The sequence below is a fragment of the Terrapene carolina genome, unplaced genomic scaffold (genome assembly GCF_002925995.2).
Source record: "Terrapene carolina triunguis isolate 2854851 unplaced genomic scaffold, T_m_triunguis-2.0 Scaffold139, whole genome shotgun sequence".
Taxonomy (NCBI): domain Eukaryota; kingdom Metazoa; phylum Chordata; order Testudines; family Emydidae; genus Terrapene; species Terrapene triunguis.
In genome coordinates, this window is record NW_020664490.1 from 1,428,494 (window position 1) to 1,452,460 (window position 23,967).

General features: G+C 40.4%; 1 protein-coding gene across 1 annotated transcript in view; it reads left to right on the top strand.

Annotated features, from left to right (window-relative positions):
• The window catches only part of LOC112112897 (gamma-sarcoglycan), a 117,698-nt gene that overhangs the window by 25,258 nt on the left and 68,473 nt on the right, over window positions 1–23,967 (top strand). The window contains exon 3 of the mRNA XM_026653424.1: window positions 3,436–3,523. Coding sequence (XP_026509209.1) covers window positions 3,436–3,523 — 88 coding nt within the window. The remainder of the gene's footprint in view (window positions 1–3,435; window positions 3,524–23,967) is intronic.

The following is a 23,967-nucleotide window of genomic DNA, read 5'->3' on the forward strand; positions in this document are numbered from 1 at the left end:
AAAAAAAAAAAAAAAAAAAAAAAAGAGGAGACATCTATGGAATGATCCGACCAAATGGAATTTCTGTATTGCTCTCTCACGTCTGATATGGTTGTTCTAAACAAGCTGATGGGCACTAGTTGTTATTGATATTAGTTCCTTTTTTCCCCGCTTTCTTTCATTGGGGTTGAAGGGCTAAAGGGTTATCATCAATTTACTTCCTACTGCCCTAACTCATGGGAAAGGACCATCAATGTAAAATCCATCATTTGATTAGTAATTATATATATAATCATTGCTTTATTAGATGGTGCTTCCTTAGGACTAGTATATGTAGTGTGACAAAGTTCCTCCTCTATCTTGGTGGGTCCTGTGCTTATTGGAGGATTTTCTTGCCTCAGAGATTCACCATGTGGGTTGGGGAACAGCCCAGAGACCTTCCCCTCTGGAAGAACCCACAGTCCAGGTCAATTGGGAGGTTTGGGGGGAACCCGGGCCCACCCTCTACTCCGGGTTCCAGCCCAGGGCCCTGTGGACTGCAGCTGTCTATAGTGCCTCCTGTAACAGCTGCATGACAGCTACAACTCCCTGGGCTACTTCCCCATGGCCTCCTCCAAACACCTTCCTTATTCTCACCACAGGACCTTCCTCCTGGTGTCTGATAACGCTTGTGCTCCTCAGTCCTCCAGCAGCACACCCTCTCACTCTCAGCTCCTTACGCCTCTTGCTCTCAGCTCCTCACACTCGCACCACAAACTGAAGTGAGCTCCTTTTTAAAACCCAGGTGCCCTGATTAGCCTGCCTTAATTGATTCTAGCAGCTTCTTCTTAATTGGCTCCAGGTGTCCTAATTAGCCTGCCTGTCTTAACTGGTTCTAGCAGGTTCCTGATTACTCTAGTGCAGCCCCTGCTCTGGTCACTCAGGGAACAGAAAACTACTCATCCAGTGACCAGTATATTTGCCCTCTACCAGACTCCTGTACCCCACTGGTCTGGGTCTGTCACAGTAGGTTTTATTGATAATGTGTGATTACTATAGTTGCAATCTTTGGGGCCTCTGGGGATCTCCATGTTTCACCTGATCTGGCCACGCACTCTGGGCGTCAAGTGTATATGCATATGTCATTTAGACCTTCAGGGTATGCACTCTCAACTAAAATGTGGCAATTACTTCAGTAAGAAAGGTTTCCAAACTGCAAACTGTTAGTCGACCCCTGCTATATGGTTTGTTATAAGGATAAAATTTCTGTATTATTCCTCACACCTCATTCATCCAACACTGAGGAAACACTTCATGCTTCGTAGAGCTTTGGCATTCTACCTTGACAACAGCAATGCATTCAGAACTTCTAATAGGCTTTTCATAGCCTAGGCCAAGAGAATCAAATGCCAACCAGTGTCAACTCAATGTATATCACACTGGATCTCTGACTGTGTCAAGCAATGCTATGATCTTGTGAAAGTCTTTCCTCCAGTGAGAGTAATAGCTCACTCCATCAGGGCACAGTCCACTTCATCAGCCTTTCTGATCAGTGTTCCCATAACAAATATATGTAAAGTGGCAATGTGGTCATCTGTACATACCTCTTTCAGACATTATGCCATCACTCAAGCCTCTTGTGGCTATGCTAACTTTAGTAAATCCATGTTGTGGTCTCTCTTCAGATGATCCAAAGCCTCACCACCTGTAAGGGAACTGCTACAGATTCACCTAAAATGGAATATATACATGTACAATTATTTGAAGAAGAAAAAAACAACAACAGTTACTTACCTACAGTAACTGTTTGTTTGTTTTTTGTGGAGATGTGTTGTGCACATATAAATTCCACAATCCTTCCACCTGGCCTGTGACTTTGGTTAATATTTTCACAAGCAGAACAGAGAGGAAGGTGACACACATGCCCCTTTTATGCTCTTGTTTGGGTGCATGAGGAGAGCAGGGGCACATGCGTTCCCTCATGGTACTTCTGGCAAAAGTCTCTGACTCAAGAACACTGGGCACACACACACCTAAGGTGGAATGTATATGTGCATAAAACATCTTGAAGAACAACAGTTATTGTAGGTAAGTTACCATTGTTTTTTAGTTTCAGGTCTGATTTTTTTTAAATCCTTTATTTTTTGGTTAGTTGGTTTCAGGTTTTATTGTCTAATGCACTGAAGTGTGAAATAACTGTTGCTCCATTATTTGTCACCTGCTTGATTACATGCCACCTTGACAAAATGGCTAACTTGACTCAGTGGGTTTGTTTTATTTACAACACAGTTATATTTCTACATTAAACGCAATTCTGTCCTGACACTGGACCCAGTGGGACTACTCACACTTAAAGTTGAGTGTGTTTGTGTGTGTTTTCAAGGTGGGAGCCTTGGATCATAAAATTAGTGTTACACAGCTTTCATCATCATTCATCGTTTTTCACATGACCAGTTTTCTGTGGGAGTGCAGGAAGTCTAGGACTCAAGTGCTAAACTTTTATCAAAAGCTAAATTGCCAGCAATTGTATCTGTTGGGCTAATGTTATAGATTTTGATCACTTTAGGACTACACTTTTTAATTATGTTTGTGTATTTTGAATAAGGTGTTTTTTGTTTGTGTTTTAATTTAAAAAAGATTCTGGAAAGAAGACAATAAATGATTCAAACCTATAGTGTTATGGCATTTCAACAGGAGACTTTATCAAAATTTTACCAAGTCATTCCAGTTATCAGGTTTTAATAGTTTCTTCCTCCTACAAGGAGGGAAAAATCCATATTTACTGTATGAATTGATTCCCATAAGATGGTATATTATTCTCAATGTGGTTCTCTAAGATTTTATATTATAATGTTTTGGGAAATTGATAATCACTTTGTACCACATGCTGCCATTTCCAAATATATCTACCATATTTTCTGTTTTAGAGTGACCAAAAGTGGGGAATAGTCTGGGGAAAAAAGTGTGTGGGGTCATAAAAATACAATATTGACTTCCTCATCTACCTACACCATCAGAAAGAGGTAGATTTGGAAGGAAAACTTGGAGTAGTTATTTATGGATAATAACTGCCAGTCGGAGGTAATCCCAGCCAAGAATTTGGGGGGAAAGGGAGCTGGATTGTGGACTTTGGTTAGACTGATTATAGAGGTGGGGACCAGCTCCCAATCTGAATGTCTCCAAAATTCAAAGGGTATTTGAATCAAGGATTGTAATTTGGGTCCATCTCTGCTGTCCATCAGTGGGTTGAGTGCCTATTCAAATAATTAGGTTTTCTGGTTTTTGTTACATCTGTCAACTAAATGAGAGCTCTAAACAGAAAATATTAATTCAGAGACTTCACTCTTTGGCTGGTTTTCTATTGCAAAGGCTCTTTTAATTACTTTATTAATAATATATATGGCAATGATAAATTATATAAATTGTTTTGAAATCTATTTGTTCTGCTAAAACTGCACATCTTTCTCGGTACTGTAGGACTCATCACTACTTCTACAGTCTGCTCATAATGTGACTGTGAATGCTCGCAATTCAGATGGTGAAGTCACAGGCAGATTAAACGTGGGTAAGTCTAAATTATTTTCTTTTGTTTAGCATTTTGTATGGATTTTAATGAATATTTGTAAAGAGTTTTGAACTTATAAAGGTATGTATACATGCTAATTGTTTATGATGATAACCACATTTGAATAGCCCACCTGCCACACAATATGTACTAAGATCATATTTCTCACTCACCAATTAATTGGTAACTCCATAAATGTATAAAGCATTTGTTTCCTGCAGGTTTTGACAGGAAAACCAAAGGTTTGGATGTCTGTTTTTGTCTCTCTGTCATTAGCTTTTTACAAAATTGTTTAAATGGTTCTACTTTCTGTTTTTCTTTCACACTCTTTGGTGGCTGTACTTGTTTAAATTAGGCAGTTTAGGGGTGTAACTGACTGGAGGAAGTAATATATATGCTGTTTCAGTTCATTGAAACAGTAGTGTATTTGTGCTTTCATTTTCTCTCTCTGTCCAGAGAGGGGTATCAGCTGGAATTTGAGTGTGGTAAATTCAAATTTGACATGGTCTTGAGTGCTTGCCTTTACATTCACTACAATGGTGTATCATGCCTGAGGCAACTAACAGAGCTGTCTAAACTAAACCTCCTCCTTCAAAGTGCTCTGGAGCAAATTAGGTAGAGTAAAGTGCTTGAATTATGTCTATTTCTTCAAATTTTGGTGACTGCTGGATTATCTATACTACAAAAAACTATAATATTCCTTTTTGAAGTGTTGGTTAAATAATTGTTTTACTCTTTTTGAATATATTTTTTAAAAAGAATTATCACCTTATGTTGAGGAATCCAGAACTCTTTAAAAAGACAAGCGTTCTTCTTTGAGTGCTTGTCCATATGTATTTCACTCTTTGTGCACATTCACCCCATGCATTCAAGTTTGGATTCTCTTGGCCAGCAGTGGCAGTTGGGGCTGTATCTGCACCCTTCATGGCCTAGTACTCCCCTACCCAAGAGCATAAAGGGTGGCCTGACCCGAACTCTCCCTCAGTTCTTTCTTACCGCCTATTCCTATGAATAAAAACTTTGGCAGTATCCAACCCTCTCACTGTGTGATTTATACTTTCTAGTGTAAATAGTTCATGATAGTTATACTTTTAGATTGTTAGTTAACAGTTAGTAATAGTTTTAGACTTTTATTCTCCCTTTTAAAAAAAATCCATATTGTTTTCCATTAGTTTTCCTAATGAGACTTTCCCAGTACCAGGTCCAGCACTTATGGATGAAAAAAAGTCTCCTAGGTTTAAAAACTGCCCATCTTGTGGTATAGTAATGCTGCTTAATAATGGACCTATTATTGTGCCTGAGTAAAAGGTACATTCCTGACAAGTGTGCCATTTGAAAGTCATTCTCTAAGAGAACACAAAGGTAAGAGAGGCTCACCGCATGCTATTTTTACTGGGGAAGTCTATACGCCCCTCTTCAGATCCTTCTGCACCAAGGCTCTTGGTACCGGCAACATTGGTACCCACCACTGGGGTACTGATAGCTTCTGTCCACCCTGTCTGTGGTAGTGACATTCTTAGTACCAACAGTTTACTTGATACTGGGTGATCTGACTGTCTTGGAATCACCACTTTTGTCTTTGGTGAACATAACAACTTCAGTACCAGCTAATACCCCACTACAGTGCCTATTACCTTGGCGATACCAGCTAAGGGACACACTGAAGTTTTACCTGAGACCCCAGTTAAGACAGTTCCACCTCTAGGAGAGAAATAATCTTTCTCCTCTTAAGCTTTGGAGCATAGTAGGGATGCATTGCCAACACACTCCCAGAGGTCCAGGTCTTTTGATCCCTATGGTTCTGAAAAGGATTCAGGGGCACATTATTATAATGCTAGACCTAGGGGTTCTAAAAGGTACTCTAAAAGGTCCCATGGTATCTCCCCCTATGGCCTCCTGCCCCATACCCTTACCATCTTCCTTGGCCATATTTGGCATCAGCCGCTTACAGACAGCCAGGAAGTTAGCTTTTGCAGCCCCATCCAGGGTTAGGTCCCTCTCTCCACACAGATATCAGAAAGCCCTGCAGGTAGCTCAGACAGCGATTCCATCTGCTGAATGCCAAAAAGATCAGGGCTCTGAGGAAGAGGATTTGCAGGCTGCTGTCAGATAATACTGTTGCCCATTTCCTGTTCAACACTTGATAAAGCTGTGGTACAATTGTCATCAAGCATACAGCCTGATGATTATAAAACATTTCAAGAATCATTATGCTGGAAGGTGGACATTCTTGAAATTCCATTGAATGTTTTCCAGGAGAAATCCCATAAAGCATATATACATCTCTGCCTGGACAGTTTGCAATGCCAAAAAATTATGGCCTGCTGGAGACAGTCAAAATCCTCAGGAAGACACGTGACGCTTACATCTGGCTGACACCTACATTCAAAAGGACTGATCAACAGTATCAAGTTCCCTCATGAGGATTTGAGCAGTTCTATATGCATCTCCTTCCTGGGTCACTAGTAGTAACAGGGGGACCAGACAACAGGGACCACCAAAATCTATGCCCCATGAAAAAGAACCTTAGAAACTTGATTTATTCAGCTGCAAAAATTATTCTTCTGCCAGTCTGATTGCCAGTTATCAGTGTTTATTGGCAAAATACGATTATTTAAATCAAGACAACTGTTTTTAAATTCATGGACAAAATTCCACATGGCAACAGAGAGAAATTCAAGTCTCTTGTCTCAGAGGGTCGACTCATGGCACACACTTCTCTCCAGGTTGCTCTTGATGTTTTGTACACAGTGGCAAGATCCATGGCCACATCTTTTGCCATGAGGAAGTCCTCTTCGCTAAAATTGCCCTGAATACCTAAAGAAGTACAAACAGCAATAGAGAACCTGCATTTGAGGGATATGATTTGCTTAATATAAAGACTGATGAGGCCTTACGTTCATTAAAAGATTCTCAAGCAATACTGAGCTCTTTAGATGTTTACACACCTACATTGAGAAGTAAGCAAGTCAGGCCACAACCATATTTGAGACAAACCTATTACTCACAACAGAGACCATTAGAAGTGTCTAAGAAAAGACAGAGGACTTAGAGGAGGAGGCCATCAGCCTCCACTTTGCTGTCTGTTCATCCTGCTGCATCAACATCAAGGAAATAAATTTGACTCTTATTGGTACTCTTATTTGACTCTTATTGTACATCTTCTCCATTATTCTTCCATTACCTACCCACCCCTCATCCCCTCTTTGGGAACCATTAGTTTTATTTTTGTGGGGCCTGGAACCTTATCACTATAGATCAGTGATACTCAGACTGAGGCTTGCAAGCAAGTGGCTCTTTAATGTGTCTCCTGAGGCTCTTTGCAGCACATGATATTAAAACACTGTATGATTTAAATATTAACTGATCTAAGTTATTAACCAATCAGGATGCTTTTACTATGTTACTAACCAATTGTAGTTGATAAAATAATAATGCTTGGTCAGTCATTTTGCTGTGAGAATTATATATAATCTCCCCATCGTACTGTTTAAATATGAATATATATTGAACTATAGTAAATGTAACAATGAATTTACACTACTGTGGCTTTTTTGGGTAATGGGATCACTTATTTGTCTCCTGAACCACTGAGGTCTGAGTATCACAGCTATAGAGTTTCTAGAGATCATAGAGATGGGGTATTCCATACAATTGCAGATCTCTCTGTCCCTTTTCATATTACATCAAGAAGTGCAATCACCTCCAAGTCTCAGAGTAGTCGAAGAAGTGCCTCAAGAATATAGGGGAAGGTTACTTTCTAATTCCAAAGCAAAAGTGAGACTGGCACCCTATTATGGACATGAAACACCTTCATCTGCAGATTCAAGTTCAGGGTGGTAATTGTGGTTTCTATAATTCCATCCCTAGATCCACAGGACTGGTACATAGCTCTGACCTCCAGAAGCCCTGTTTTCATATAGCAATTGATCCTGCTCATAGAAAATACCTAAGGTTCAGGTGGGCAATTCCTATTATAAATAGAGTTCTGCCCTTTGGGCTATCAACAGCACTGATGATATTTATCAAACAACTATTGGTAGTGGAAGCTTGCCTGGGAAAACAGAGAGTCCAAATTTACCCCTACTGGGATGATTGGCTAATTCAAGGGACATGTCCACAACAGGTGACTGAATCTATTCACCAGATACTCCATTTGTTTTCCTTTCTAGGACTTTGCGTCCCAAAAAGAAAAGTTGGTATTACTACCTACCCAAAGGGTAGAATTTATGTGGACAGTGCTAAACTCCACCACAGCAAAGGCCTATCTACTTTCAGGACAAATTCAACACCACAGTTGGCACAATGTCATTGATTCATTATTTGTCACTTTCCATGCAGATATTCTGGAGGCTAATATTCATTTCTGCAACATGATAAATGTCTATAGCATTGGGGATCTCAAAGCACTATACAAACACTACTTAATCTTCACAATAACTTGCAAGATTGTCCCTGTTTGTTAAATGGAGATAATGTTCACCTAATCTTGCAAGCTATTGTGAAGATTAAGTAGGGTTTGTAAAGTGCTTTGAGATCCCCAATGGAAGGTGCTATAGACATTTATCATGTTGCAGAAATGAATATCAGCCTCCAGAATATCTGCATGGAAAGTGACAAATAATGAAATGGCAACATTTCATATGATATTGGCAATGACCTGGTTAATACCAGAATTGTAGAAGTTGTAGGTATTTTTTTATTTATTTTGAATCAGTGAACATTCAGCTGTTCTGTGTTCAGTAAAGATCAGATGCTACAACCCTTGCTCCCACTAAATAGCCCTTATTCACATAAGAAGTTCCATTGAAGTAAACTGGACTACTCACATGAGTAAGTGCTACTTAGAGGAAGCAAGGGTTGCAGATTCTGATCCTGTATTCTGACATTGATATTAGTAAACAAATAATTTATAGTTGTTGGGGCAGGGGGAGTTTTAGAAATTGCTATTTTAAATGGCGCTGGCCTAAATTTTCAGAAGTGACTAGTGATTGTCAGTGCCCAACTTGAGATGGCTTAAAGGATATCATTCTGGGATGTATTAGCAGGAGTGTTGTAAGCAAGACACAAGCTCTACTCTGTGCTGATTAGGCCTCAGCTGGAGTATTGTGTCCAGTTGTGGGTGCCACATTTCAGGAAGGATGTGGACAAATTGGAGAAAGTCCATAGAAGAGTGACAAAAATGATTAAAGGACCTATGAGGAAAGATTGAAAAAAATTGGTTTTTTTAGGAAAAGAGAAGCCTGAGGGGGGACATGGTAACAGTTTTCAAGTAAGTAAAAGATTGTTATAAGGAAGAGGGAGAAAAATTGTTTTTCTTAACCTCTGAGGATACGACAAGAAGCAATGGGCTTAAATTGCAGCAAGGAAGGTTTAGGTTGGACATTAGGAAAAGCTTCCTAACTGTCAGGGTGGTTAAACACTGGAATAAATTGCCTTTGGAGGTTGTGGAATCTCCATCATTGGAGATTTTTAAGAGCAGGTTAGACGAACACCTGTCAGGAATGGTCTAGATAATACTTAGTCCTGCCATGGGGGCAGGGGACTGGACTAGATGACCTCTCAAGGTCCCTTCCAGTCCTATGATTCTATGATTCTATTACTCTAATTTTCAGAAAGTGCTGAGCTTGCACACTCTGAAAATCAGGTCTTTTAAGGTGTCTTAAATTAGACCCCTGAAATCATTAGTCACTCTTGCATATTTAGATCTGAATACTTAAGCTTTGTTTTTTCAAGGCAGCAACTGGGGAGATAGGCATCTTTTCACTTATATAATTTTGTTAATGTTTCTCAAACTTTAATTGATTTGGGGGAAAATATCATAGTTTCTTAATTTGTTTCCCCTAAAGCCCTAATCCAGCAAAGCACTTACGTACATACCTAACTTTAATTATTTTATTAGTCCTATTGAAGTAAATGGGTCTTACTCCTAGTCTTAAAATCAAGGGTGTGCTTAAGTGCTTTTCTGCATCAAGGTTTAAAAGGGTATCATTGAGCAACTGTTACATGTATGTGATGGGGTGAAATCCTGTCACAGTGTAGAAAGGGGGTTTTAGATAGCTAAAAAGCGCCTTTTGCAGCCATATAGGAAAAAGGAGGATCCGGGGAACTATAGACTAGTCAGCCTGACTTCGATACCTGGGAAGCTACTAGGGCAACATTCAATTTGTGAGTACCTGAAGGTGAAGGGGTAATCACTAGCAGCCAGCATGGATATACGAAGAACAAATCATGCCAAACCAGCTTGATTTCCTTCTTTGACAGGGTAACTGGTTTGGTGGATAGGGGGAGTGCGGTGGACATAATATACCTGGACTTCAGCAAGGCTTTTGACCCAGTCCCACATGACATTCTGATAAGTAAGCTGAAGAAATGCGGGCTTGGCGGAACTATCATTAGGTGGATACATAGTTGGTTAAACAACTGCAAACAAAGCGTAACTGTTAATGGAATGATGTCAGATTGGAGGGAGGTCTCAAGTGGGATTCCACAGGGATCTGTTCTGGATCTGGTGGTATTTAACATCTTTATTAATTACCTGGATGCAGGAATAGAGTGCATACTGATCAAATTTGAAGACGACACAAAGCTATGGGGATTGCCAATGCTTTGGAGGATAGAGCTAAAATTCAGAGGGATCTTGATAAATTGGAGAGCTGGGCTATAAACAATAAAATGAAATTCAATAAAGACAAATGTAAGATGCTACACTTAGGGAAGAAAAAGCCAAATGAACAAATACAGAATGGGGGATAACTGGCTTGGTAGCAGCACTGCTAAGAAGGATCTGGGAGTTGTGGTGGTAATACCGCTCTTCTTGGCGCTGGTTAGGCCTCAGCTAGATTACTGTGTCCAATTGTATAGAAAAGATGTGGAGAAACTGGAAAGGATCCTGAGGTGATCCAAAGATGGTTAAAGGGATGGAATGCAAGACATACAAGAAAGGCTGAAGGAACTGGGTATGTTTAGTTTGGAAAAGAGAAGATTGAAGGGAGACATGGTAGCAGTCTTCAAATACTTGAAAGGCTGCCATAAAAAAGATGGAATAAAGTTGTTTTCTCTTGCCGTAGAGGGCAAGACAAGAGGCAATGGGTTCAAACTAAGCATAGCAGATTTAGATTAAATCTCAGGAAAAACTTCCTAACTGTAAGGACAGTAGGAGAATGGAGCAGACAGCCTAGGGAGGTTGTGGAAGCTCCTGCACTGGAGGTTTTCAAAAGGAGGCTGGATAGCCATCTATCTTGGATGGTTTAGACACAACAAGTCCTGCATCTTGACAGGGGGTTAGACTAGATGACCCTTGCTGTCCCTTCTAACAGATATGATTCTATGCTAGGGACACAGATTGATGCAATATCATACCCTGATGCAAGGGGGTGCTCTAATAGTGTAAATTACCATGTTTGCAGAATGGTAGTACCAGTTCACTGAACATTTGCAAGCATCACTATTTTTAAACAAACATTAGATAGAAAATATGATTTATAGTTTCACAAAAAAATGGGATAGTGTTCCAGTTACAGATTTATGATGTCATAATTAATCCCTATTTTGTCTTTAAATCTTTCTGACGCATATTCAAAATCCCTTTTCGTTTATCATTTGAGCTAATTATAAAGACCTGGATCACTCCTCTTTGAAAAATAATCTCCTAACAGTTTATCAAACCATGTTAAGTGATTGCAGAGTTCATATCTCATTTAGGTAATAATTAACTAGGAGCATGAAAGGTACAATATTTCTAATTCTACTTTATGAATACAACTCAGACTATTTTGCCATAGTTAGTCACAGAAGTTATTGAGTTTAAAGGAAAAGATTTTTGCAAATTTGTCCTTCATACTGTGCCATTCAGATGCACGAATAATTCTTTATTCTTTAAAGATATTTTCAAGTCAAATATTTAAACATTACTAAGGTCTCCAGGCTCCTTAACGCTTAATTATTTTCCAAATTATTTGAATTTTATAATTCAATATGTTGCTGAAGAAAAGTGATAATTTGATGGAGACTGGATAGGTTTTTATTTAACCTGGTAATGGGGAAGAGGTTAGACATAGATATGTGGGGTATATCTGCACAGCCCACAGAAGCAAGCCTGGGTCAATAGATTCATGCTAGCTAGCACTTTAGAAATACAGGTCTGTCGCATCTTACGCACATTTAACATGCGTGATTTCAGCTTTACGCGGTCGGCAAAAAAACAAAACAAAAAAAGAGAAAAATAACAATTTTAATACTGTACCTGTAGTGCGGGCGATTCTGCCCGCTATTGAACTCAATGTAATTTTGACTATACGTGGTTTTCGCTTTACGCGCTAACCGCGGAATGGAACCCCCGCGTAAGATGAGACTCGCCTGTAGCTATGTAGACAACACTTTGAAGTTGTGGCTTGGGCTGGAGCTCAGGCTCTGAAGTGTAGGGTGGTCTTCAGAGCCCAAGCTCCAGCCCGAGCCACAACTTGAAAGTGCTGACTACCCAGCTACTTTTACAGCGCTAGCATGAGCCTTGCTAGCCCAAGTCTGTTGACTGGGCTGGAATGTTTGCTTCTGTGGGCTGTGTAGACGTACACTCACTGTATTTAAAACATCAACACATGCACCTGTTAGGTTGTAGTTTCAAAACAAGAAATGAACGGAATGCTAAATATATAAGATTATAATTAGGAGTATGATTAACAACCATAAACACTCAGGGAAATATTAGAAAAAAAAAGATTTGATACAAAATTGTGGATAGCAGATTTAAATCGTTCCCTGAAACAACTTATAGGGTGTGAAGCTTTAAGGAGTGAAGGAATGCTGCTTGTATTGTCTAATGCACCATTTCTATTCAAAATGTTAACACCAGAAATGTAAACCTGATTAAAAATAAAGTCAATTAATTGTACTGAACACATCTATATCAACTTATTTCTTAATTAAAAAGGAAATCTACTGCTTAAGACTAAATCTCCATCATCACAATATAAAACAGACTCCTGGGGTCGCAGTAAAGGAGCTTATTCGATATTTATGTATGGGCAGACCTTTATGCTATGTTAGATTGTGTGTTTTGATTTATCAGATGGGCATCTATAGAGATTTTTATACATTTGAAGAAATAAATAATTAGTACTGCAGAACATAACAAATGTTCACTACTGACTAAGAGTGATTAAGAATGATTGCATTTTGTGAATTAGCAACGTAAGAAAACAAGCACAATGAAAAAAGCAAGGATAACATATCACAATGAATTTTGTTTCTTTGACTAGTTTAAATTTATTATACTACCTAGTAAATATTTTATAGTATGTTTTCTTATTAATAGCCTTTAACAATAACATCAATTAGATTACATAATAGAAACCAAATTTTACATAATATTCCTGGAAGTTCCAAAATGCATAAAAATATAGGCTCGTCCACTAAATAAACATCAACTAGAAAAGGGAAGAGATTTTTTTAAAATGATCTATCAAATGATTGGCATTTCCACTAAATAACTGACTACGAGTAACAATAATCTGGCATTTTCAAACAACCACAGGTAAGAAAAATATTATACATCTAATACTTAAGTTAAAACAAGTTGTCTAGATTTGAAAAACAGATAATACCCCAAAACCTGATCTTCTGAAGTGGTAAAATGTCATCTTTGAATCTAAATTGTTTTAGATGGTAATAAATAAAAAGTAGTCTATAAAAAAAATACCACAATTTGATTTAAATTATTTCATATCCTTGTATGGGCTTGTTTGTTGGAAAAGATTGGGAAACCTATGTATTTTATGATTCACATTGTAAAACCTGTTCTGCTACCCCATTTTGGTAAATACCCAAACCAGCTTGCCTAATATTAGGCTCCTAAATCCTTATTTTGGCATGCTTTATTTGCCTCTTAAAATCAACTCAAACTCAGCCTTCTAACAGCAGCTGCTTTTATATTTGAAAGCCTCTGAAAGTTTTATAGTCTACTGTGAATAAAAATCAAATTTTTAAATAAAAAAAATCACATTTAAAATTTTTTTAATTAAATGCATTTTTCTTTTTAAAAATAAACTTGTTTAAAATTAAATTTGAAATTATGAAAACCCATTTTAAGAACAAAACTTATTATAATCTATTTAAATTATTTAAATTAATTTTAATAATGCTGCATCTATGAGCCCTCCTCAAATTTTAATGTGTTAAAGGGTGCTGCTTTTTTAAATTATATGCAGAATAAGATGGAAAAAATCTTTAACACCTGAGGTTAACTTAAACATTATAAATATGTCACAAGGTCATGTAATACATGAAGCAAGTAGCTATATTATTTTTAAACTTTACAGTGGATCGAATGCTGACATTTGCATTTTTCCCAATATAAGTACTTTCAGTCTATATTGTGTAGAAAAGCTTTTGCCTTAATTACTTTTGGTTTCAATTTAACTAGCTGGTGCAAAGAGAATATTTTCTTCATTTGGACTAGTTCATTCAAAGTTGAGAAACCAGATGGAAGCTGAAAAATCAGGAAAGCTCGTTTTCCTCTGCCAATCTGTGAATAAAACCAAGTGGGAAAGGATGAGATCTACCAATTATAAAAACTGGAAAAACATGGGGCCAGATTTTCAAAGTTATTTAGGAACCTAAAAATTCAGGTAGGTGCCTTGTGGGCTTTTCATTAGTGCCTAAACAGATTAGGTGTCTAACTTCCACTGATTTCAATGAGAGTTAGGCATGAAATTTGTTTTAAGATTAGGGTTAGCAAAAAGAAGTACAAAATTTAGTGCAAAGGCAACATTTGGTTGCAAATCAATATGTTTTAGTGGCTAGACCAACCAATGAGAATGAACCTTACTTTAGGAACATAACTAAAAAATCAATTATTTAAATCAAGGTTTTATACTTGCTGATTTAAATCATGATTAAAATTGGTGATTTTAAATCACTTTTATTTAAATTAATCTATCCTACGTTCTGACAAAGATACTGGGCTTTGAAATACTTAAAAGTAGCTGAAAATCCCAGATCCAACCTATCTCCTTTCCTCTTCTTCCCTTCCCAGTTCCTACAGCCTTCTGGGCTTGTCTGTGCTTAAAATGCTACAGTGGCTCAGCTGCACTGCTGTAGCACTTCAGTATAGATACTACCCATGTGACGGGAGGGGTTCTGCTGTCAGTGTAGGTAATCCACCTCCCTGAGAGGTGGTAGTTAGCTTGATGAAGGAATTCTTCCGTTGACCTAGCGCTGTCTACACAAGGACTTACACCACTGCCTGATGTAGTTAAACTGACCTAATTTTCTAGTGTAGACCAGGCCTAAGAGACGACACATTCAAAGTGAGGATCACTCTCAAGCATACTCAACCGCTCACTTCACCCCAGTTCTACCCCTTCTCTCACCCACACATTACAGTATTTCTGGCATCAGCGAAGTTCAACTCAATAGGGAATTTCCCCCATTCTGAATAACCACAAGTCACCATTTCTGTTGCTCTGTTGTGCCTATTCTCTTCCTATGTGAGGCAGCTCAGTTCTTTGCTCCATTCTCAGTGAACCCCTCTGGCCACACTCGCCTATGTTTGGCAGTTCAATGTTGTTGTGCCTAATGTCCACAACCCTTCCTAGCCTCTGCTGTGGTACTTGTCCTGCAGGCAAATCTAACACTTCTGCACTTTTGCCTTACAATGTGTCCAGATAACTGTTCTACTTGTTCTGGGCAGTAGGGCTTCTCCCAGCCTGGACAGCACACAAAAGGTGAGTGGCGGGGGGGAGGGATGGGTTTTGGTGTGGAGGATCTGCTACTATTTAGACCAGGGGTGGGCAAACTATGGCCCGCAGGCTTGATCTGGCCCCTCAGGGCTTTGGATCTGGCCTGTGGGATTGCCCCCCCATGGCGACGCAGGCCCGGTGCCGCTCTCAGAAGTGGCCCCTGGGTGGGGGGGCAGAGGGCTCCGCGTGCATTGCCTTTGCCTCCAGGCACCACCCCCCACAGCTCCCATTGGCCGGGAATGGGGAACCGCAGCCAATGGGAGCTTCGGGGGAGGTACCTGGAGCCGCAGCAAGGGCTGCGCATGCAGAGCCCTCCGCCCCTCCTCCCCCAGGGGCCGCAGCACTTCCATAAGCGGCGCGGGGCTGGGGACAGGGCAGGCAGGCAGGGAGCCTGCCCTGGCCCTGGTGCGCGCTGCTGCCACCCCAGAGCCACTTTAGGTAAGTGGTGCCTGGCCGGAGCTCGAACCCCTCCTGCACCCCACCCCCCAACTCCCTGCCCTAAGCCCCCTGCCTGCACCCCACACCCCTCCTGCACCCCAACCCCCTGCCCTGAGCCCCCTGCTGTACTCTGCATGCCTGTGCACCCCAACCCACTGCCCTGAGCCCCCTGCTGCACCCCACACCCCTCCTGCACCCCAACCCCTGCCCTGAGCCCCCTCCCACAGTCTGCAACCCTGCCCTGAGCTCCCTCCTGCACTCTGCACCCCAACCCCCTTCCCTGAGCCCCCTCATACACCCCATGCCCCTCCTCTGCCCCAATCCCTTGCCCTGAGCCCCTTCCTGCACACTGCACCCCCTCCCACATCCCACACTCCCTCCCTCACCCCAACCCCCTGCCCCGGCCCTGCATACAATTTTCCCACCCAGATGTGGCCCTTGGTCCAAAAAGTTTGCCCACCCCTGATTTAGACCATCCTGAGGGATACGTTAAGGGTTTATTTTCTACTTCAGCCTCAGGGCTTCAGTAGTGCTCATGGGGCATATCTGAAACCAATCTGCAGACTATGGGGAGGAGTCCTTCCCCAGGCTTACCTGTCATGCTATCTAACCAGCTACTCAGGCAACATGTTGGGCTGAAGATTTGGATCTAAGAAGAACATTAAACACTCAAAAAAAAGAAATGCCGAATTAAGGTTGCATGTAATTTAACTTAGTTGATTATTAAGTGATTCCTATTTGCTCTTTTTGAATGTCAATATTATTTATTCTATTCATAGCGTATTGGTCTTCTGTTCTAACTAATGTTCTGTTAAATTACAATACCTGTGCCATAGTTAGAACTACTATATATAATATATAAACATATGTTAACTATTTGCATGATACTTCCATGACTGATAACAATCATGAGACACGCTTAAACAATAATGACTGAGGTGAAGAGCATTTCTTGGGGATTAAATAAGCAGTTAGAAAAGGTTTAATGCTAAGAGCCATTATCCTTGGTCATTACATTATGATATTTTGGTGATCACCCAGACCAGTAAGGGGTTCTGTCACCTGCTGCCTCGTAACCTGGGGTGCTGTTATGCTGGGCAGCTTTGGTTCAGAGCCCTGACCCCTGTAGCTAACCCACAAGCACAAGGTCTCATCCTGACTTCCACCAGCCTAGTTACTCCTTGCAGGGTAACACCAACAGCCCTTCCAGTCCTGAGTCTCCCCAAATCCATCCATCCTGAGTTGTTAAGTACCAGACACTCAGACTTTCCCCCTCTGGTTCATCACCCCCGAAGACATGAAACCAGTCTCCCAGTCACCAGTTTACTTTTGCACCCACATTCCAGACAGTTTGCACACCAAAGAGCTGCTTGGGGTAAGGTGAAACTTCAGGCTTTACACTTTCAAATTAAATAAACTCCTTTTTCTGATTCAAATAACCTGAACAGTTTCCCAATGTACCCCCTACCCTAGAGGGGATCCAGCATTTCATGGACAGCACCCACCAAGTGATTGTCCCTCAGTTTCTGGATGAAAACTTCAGTTTCAAAACTCCTTTTTAAAAGGCTCCCTGCATTTCACTCCCCCCGCCATTCTCTCTCTCTCTCTTTCTCTCTCTCTCTCTCCTGGTATGGTGACTCATAGTTATTCAGAGTGGGGAAAATTCCCTCCTGCGTTGATACCTGGGATGTCTCAGTGTTTTCCCATTAAACAAATGGCCCATTATTTGTCTTTTCCTGGGTTGTACAATGCTAGGTGCTTGGAGCTAGTCTCCTGTGGTTGGGGAGGCAGCCCTTCCCTCTGATTCCTCACCATCCTGCTGTGAAGCGGAGCTGAATATTGCAGCACAAATTAGGAGCAAGCTTTTATATATACATAAATTCATTACCACAGTCTGTATACTTAACTCATAATGACTGTGAAGTTCAGAATGTTACAAGCTTTCATAAAAGACCTTAATATATTTTTATAGCACAGTAACATTGTATACTTTTATTCTTTGGGGTCAAACTCCCTGTTCTCCTCTTGGGGGTGTCTTGACCCTGATTTGTCACAGTGTTGCTATTATAAGTTTGAAAAACATAGTTGTGTGGTTTTTTTAATGAGTGTTCCAGTTTCAGTTGGTATTAACAGGGCCTTGCTAAAGAATTAATGCCTTGTACATTAGCCAGAGTGCTTGAACCATTTATCAGCATTCCATCCAGCTTATAAACATAAGTAATTGCAGTTGTGGAACATTTATGGGAATAAGTTTGGGATCAGTCCAGGGATATGGTCCTGTCAAGGTTATTAAATTATATTTCAACAAAAGAATTATAAACAGTTGTGCCTACAGTAGAAAGTGATTCAAAATCAAATGTTAGAATCTTAGAATAAGTGTTTAAGACTGATTTAGATACCTATTTTACCATAAGAATTATCCACATAGGGGAATGGAAACTGTGTCTTACTGGCTAAGTTTCTGTGGAATTTTCCAGTTGGGAGCAGCAATTATGCACTTATGAATGAACTGGCGCTCCCCCCATAAACCACAGATCCTCCCCAAGTTTACTAAAGGTGAAGAGCTTCCACCATGAAGTTCCTTGTCACTAATGGTATGGCACACTCCCCAACTCACCAGTTCACTGCAGCCCCCTGTTCTGTGCCATCGTACTTCCATTCAGCGTGTGGCCCCTCCTTTTGATGGGACATACTTGTTATTGGGTGGCAAGGGAAAACACGGAACATACTGTAAAAGTGACACTACTCGTTTCTGATCATGCAACCAGAGATACCTGAGTGTAAGTGCCTCTCCACTTGCAGAAGCAGAGTGAAGCAGGAGAGCCTTAACTACTTTAAAACTTTGTTTTCAAAGGTTGGCCTGAGAGTAGTTTAATGAGCTCACTAAGGTTATCTGGTAGAGATACAAGTCAGACGTTCTCAATTATTTATTTGTAAAACTACATCAGTTTGTATCATGTGATAGAGTAGGGGGTTGAATCAGGACTTCCGATTATGTTCCTGACTCTGCACATGATCTTGACTGTGACACTAAAATTATGTGCTTTACTCTCCCTGTGTGTAAAATATTTGCTGACAGAACCTCACAGAAGTGGCGTGTAGTTTAATGTTTCTAAAGATTTTGAAATCTTGGTATGAATGACTCTAAAGTATAAATGCAAAGGATTGTGATTATTACAGCAAATGACAGTCGAGTAGGTATACTCTCGCATTGTCTGTATCAGAAATGTTAATATTCTTGATGTTGGGAGCTCTCACTATACACTGTAAAATAAGTCTTAAACTGCACTCAGGACACCTAATTTTGGCTAACCACTTGGGTCAGAAAGGGATAACCTTTCTGTGTTTTCTTAAATTCATTTTATTTGTCTACTTAAGACATAGGTACATGTGCTTGCCCCTCCTGTTGAAAGTAGGTCCAAAAGTTTAACCCTGAGACCCTTACTTGTCCTTATTTAAGGAGAGACAAGAACTAAGATCTCTTTTTTTCCTGCTCCCTTCTGTTGTAGCCTTGCCTGCTCCCTCCCTCCCACCAAATTGTCAGAACCTCCTACTCATCCGCATGTGCATTACAGAGCTCCTCTTCTTGCCTCAACCCTGGCAACTTCTACATCATTGGATAACTGTTTTCTGTTTCTTCCCATGATGACAGTGTGACACCAGCACTATGAGGAGATGTGGCAAGGCTCAGATGCTGCCAAGCAAAGGAGGAAGTGGTTCCCACTAGGAGGTACCTCAGCCTTCCTCCCTGGCCACAGGCCCTTTCTCCTCCCCAGCACAGTAGCTCCTATATAACATTTTAAAACCACTGGAAACTGGCTAGATGCCTGTCAGGTTAACAGAGTTGGACCAATATGTGAACATTTGTATGATACAGTTATGTGGTCATGGTAAGACATAATGTGTACTGTAGTTGTACATATAGTTATATTTTGGACTACCTCCTGTAATTGTGCTGCATTTGGAAGCACAATTGAAGTCAAGCAGAGTTATATGGGGTTTTTTTGGGGGGGGGGAATAATGGCAAGAAATAAGTGGTATAATTGAAAAACAAGTGACTCTGCCTTTACCCTTCTTTGTCCCTATTATCCCTCCGACTGACAAACATGCCTGGGTTTAGTGTCAAATCAATTACTTGTTATTACAAATCATGTAGCCTCGTAGACTAAAATGCATCCCCTAACTCAATGAGTTGGCCATAAAATCTAACTCAGACAAGACAGGACATGAGACAACAGTTCAGGTAAGAGAAAGTTTGGAGATTATTGAATAGGGAGGATTCCTGGAAGAACTGTGGTTGAAAGGAAATTGAAAGCAAGACAGGAAGCTTGACCACCAGGAAATGGGAAACTGATCTAAGCATGGACACACCATGAGTGAAGGTGCAGTGCTGAGAGTTAGTGGGGATTTAGAGTGTAGTAAGGGGAGAGGATTGTAAGGAGAATAGGGAGTGAGGGGAACCACAGGAAAAATGTGAGCAGAGATTGATTAATTTCAGTAATATAATCCCTTTTTAAAAAATCCTGGATTGAGTTTCAAAGATGTCATTCAGTGTCCAGTAGCTGCATCTTGCTCTTCTGCCTTAACATTTGAAAAGGCTGGAACTTTCTTTGATAAGCTGATCAAGAAGTGCAACAAAATGAAACCCACTTTGATTTATTAACTGAAGCCTCCAAGATTTGAATAAATAGAAAGGAAAGTCTTTCTTTACTGAGCCTTTTCCTCCTCAGATCAAAAATTAAGTCTTTAAATTAGTGTTCAGTCTTAAAATCAACTTCAGTCTTAAACTGCAACTTCAGTTTTAAAATCAAAGAAATGGTTATGATCTTTGGTTTGTGTCTTTATAATCTGAGTTGCAATAAAATAATTACCTTAATTGTCAACATTTATCAAACTTTTGTAATGATATGAATTCTCGTTGGATTTTTTTTTTTAATTATCCTTCCTCCCAGTGGTGTTCTAGCATAGTAAGTGTGTGCCCCCAATGAATCTTGAGTTGGTGATCTGTAGTAGTTAGGATTGTACCGCAGTTTCTGGAGAATCTTCATGAAGAGACTATTGCCTTTTGTCTTTAGAAGACCAGAACCATATCTTGAATCCATCTGCTTTTCCAAAATCATGCAAGGCACTAACAGCATGAGAATCCTAGGTTCCACATGTATCAAGTCATTTTGTGGAGGAAAACAGACTAGCAGAACAGGCTCCAAAGCCATGCAGTATCTGTGCTAACAGATCCAAGCACAGTGAGCTCTTTGGGCTCAGTTCACCTTTGCCTTCCTCTTTGTCATGTACATTATATTACATTACATTTACATTAGATATAGCATCACCGTGGTCTTTGTTTGGATGTTCATTTTTAAGTATTCTAAAGTTAGTGACAATCCACTTAGATAACTATAATATTGGGATCCTTTGAAATGCAAAATCTGTGAAATTCTGTACACCAACCAATAAAGCATGGAAATATGGTAATAGTCAAAATGATTTATGCAGTTTGAAAATGTTATAGTTTCTAGGCATAGTTTTAACTATCTTCTGTGTCCATCACAGTAGTTTGAAGTAGCTGCTAAAGTAAGAACAATGTTTGTGCTATGAATTTTTTTTTTTAACAAATGGGAACAAAGTTCTAACAATACAGAGAAAACGGTCAGTACTGAATATATTACTTCATTAGTATTAATTGTCATCTATAAATTGCTGCTTTAGAGTGTCAGATCATTTTTATTTTTCTTATCAGTGTTGTGACATTTCATTTTCAAGTAATGGTATTTTTTCGTTAGAGACATAATAGGCAGAGAACAGTGTTAATGAAGCATGTTGTACATAAGAAGAGTTTGATAATGTTTTTACAGGGAAAACCCTGAAGCCAGTTTTATAAGCTCCACTTAATTAATAACATCATAAAACCATTAGCTTTCCCTTCTTTACTTTTCCCAGAAGGCTTTCATTAAAAACTTCACTTTTTTTATTTTTAAGATAGAAGCCAAAATATATTTCTTCAAGATCTCTATACTGCAGAAAAATTATTACTTGTATGACTTTAATCAATGTCCAGCTGGATTGTGAGAAGCAAAGATATGGTACAAGAAAAATTAATAGAAAGACAAATTGCAAACCTCACTGAAGTATTTTAGAGGTGAATCAGTGTTCCTAAAAAGGAGAACTTACACTGTCCATTCCAGGAGGAAAAGTAGAGTTTTGATCCCAGTAAAGTAAAAGGGGAATTTAAATTTTAGTGACTCAATAGATTTTGTAATTTCAAGGCATACCTTCTTGTTTTATTTAACAGTAAGCCTCGGTTTACTCAGATCAGCCACCATTTAGAGAAGGACAGGAGGCCGTCAATAAAGCACTGTGCAGACTTTTAATTGAGCCTTCTTTCCCTGTTTCCTGTTGTTTTGATGCATGGCACGTGTGTATTAAACTTGTGTAGCTATTAGTCCTCTGTGATACCATATTGTATTTGGATGTTCAGAATAGTGAAACCTTTTTAAGATATAAACAATAAAAATTTAAATACAGGAGAAAATAAAGAAAAATGATGTCAGTAGCAATGTGTTTCAGATTAAAGTTAATTAAACATAATCAAATGCAAATTAACTCAGAATAAGTTAATCTTGTCATTATGGGCAAAATTCTGATACCCAGACTCCCATTGAGTAGTAAGTATCTTACTGTGGAAGTTCTACTGAGATCAGTGGAACACTTGCAAATTAAGGTATCACTCAATGGAAGAGTTTTGGACTGTCACCCTATATCATTTTCATATTGATCTTTCTCAGTACACAAGAAATATTTTACATTGTCCAGTTTCAGCAAAGCACTGAAGCATATTGACTTCAAATTCTATGGCCTGCACTGGTTTAGTCTGGAAAGCCATGATGGTCCGCTCTGTGCTAGGAGTCAGGGCCGTCCTTACCCATACGCAAAGTATGCAGCTGCGTAGGGCACTAGGAAACTTGGGGCACCAAATTTCCTGGTGCTCTGTGCAGCTGCGTACTGCTCCAGCCTCTGCCCCGCCTCATCCCCAGACTCCCCACCCCTACTCCGCCCTAGCCCTGCCCCTGCTCCGCCCCTGCCCTGCCCCCACTTCACCCCTTCCCCAAAGCCCCCGTCCTGCTCTGCCCCTGCTCTGCCTTTGCTCCACCCCAGCCCTGCCCCTGCTCTGCCGAGCCCCGCCCCTGAGGACTGCAGCAGGGCCGGGCCTGCACTCACCGGCGGCGGAAAGTGCAGGGACCCGGCCCCAGCTGCGCCGCTGGTGAGTGCTGGGGGGTGTTTCCCTCCTTCCCCCCAAGCCAGCTCCCCCCCCCCCATGGAGACCTGGAGCCAGCCCCCACACCCCCGCAAAGTCCTGGGGCCCCACACACACACACCCTCAGGGGGGCTGCGTAGGGCCCCAGAATAGCTATGGACGTCCCTGCTAGGAGTCTATAAATTTGTAAGGCCCCCTGTTCATTCCCTTTCTTCATGTGCCATGGAGAAAACAGGAAGCTTTGCATTGCTCTCACCATGCTCATAACACTTGCAACTCTGCAGTATGAAAATTATGATAAAATCTCATGCTTCAGGGCTTCAGCCAGTTGCCTGCAGCAGTCAGGAAGCGATCCTACTCCTCCTCTCTTTTCCCCCACTCCCAATGCACAACTGGCCAGAAGTATTCTTGTTTGTTTGTTTGTTTGTTTTTGTCTCCTTTCTCTGAAAGATCAGGGATTAGCCACAGCTGGAGGTGTGCTAACAGCTCTGCAGTTGCACAGAGAATCCTTTTTCTTAGCATATGTCTACACTACAATTAGACACGTGCAGGGCCGGATTAAGGTTATGAGGGGCCTAAGGCTAATGGGAGAGAAGGGCTAAGTATGAATGACATATTGCAAAAAAAATTATGACGTCATCAAACATTTATCTACATACATATTTATTTATGTAAAATTAACAAGTTTATTCTACTCTCTCACTTACCCTCTCACTGCACTCAATTCTTCAAACAGATACTTCTGAGTAAGAGTTAGCACAAGGGATGCTATGCTGTCCTTCTCTTAGGGCTCCTTCCTCCTAGGTAGTGGAGTGCTCATCTGTATGAGGATGAACACTGCAACATTCCCCATCCTGCTCACTTCTTTCAGCCTTGTGCTTCTACCCTCAGCTCTCCACATGGCACAGTGCAAAGACAAGCCCTGCAGGTGTTTTCCCCAAGCTATGGACTCTACACCACATACCCTATCTCACTCTGACTGCAGTCTGGGAGGCAGACAGTTTTATTATGTAAAA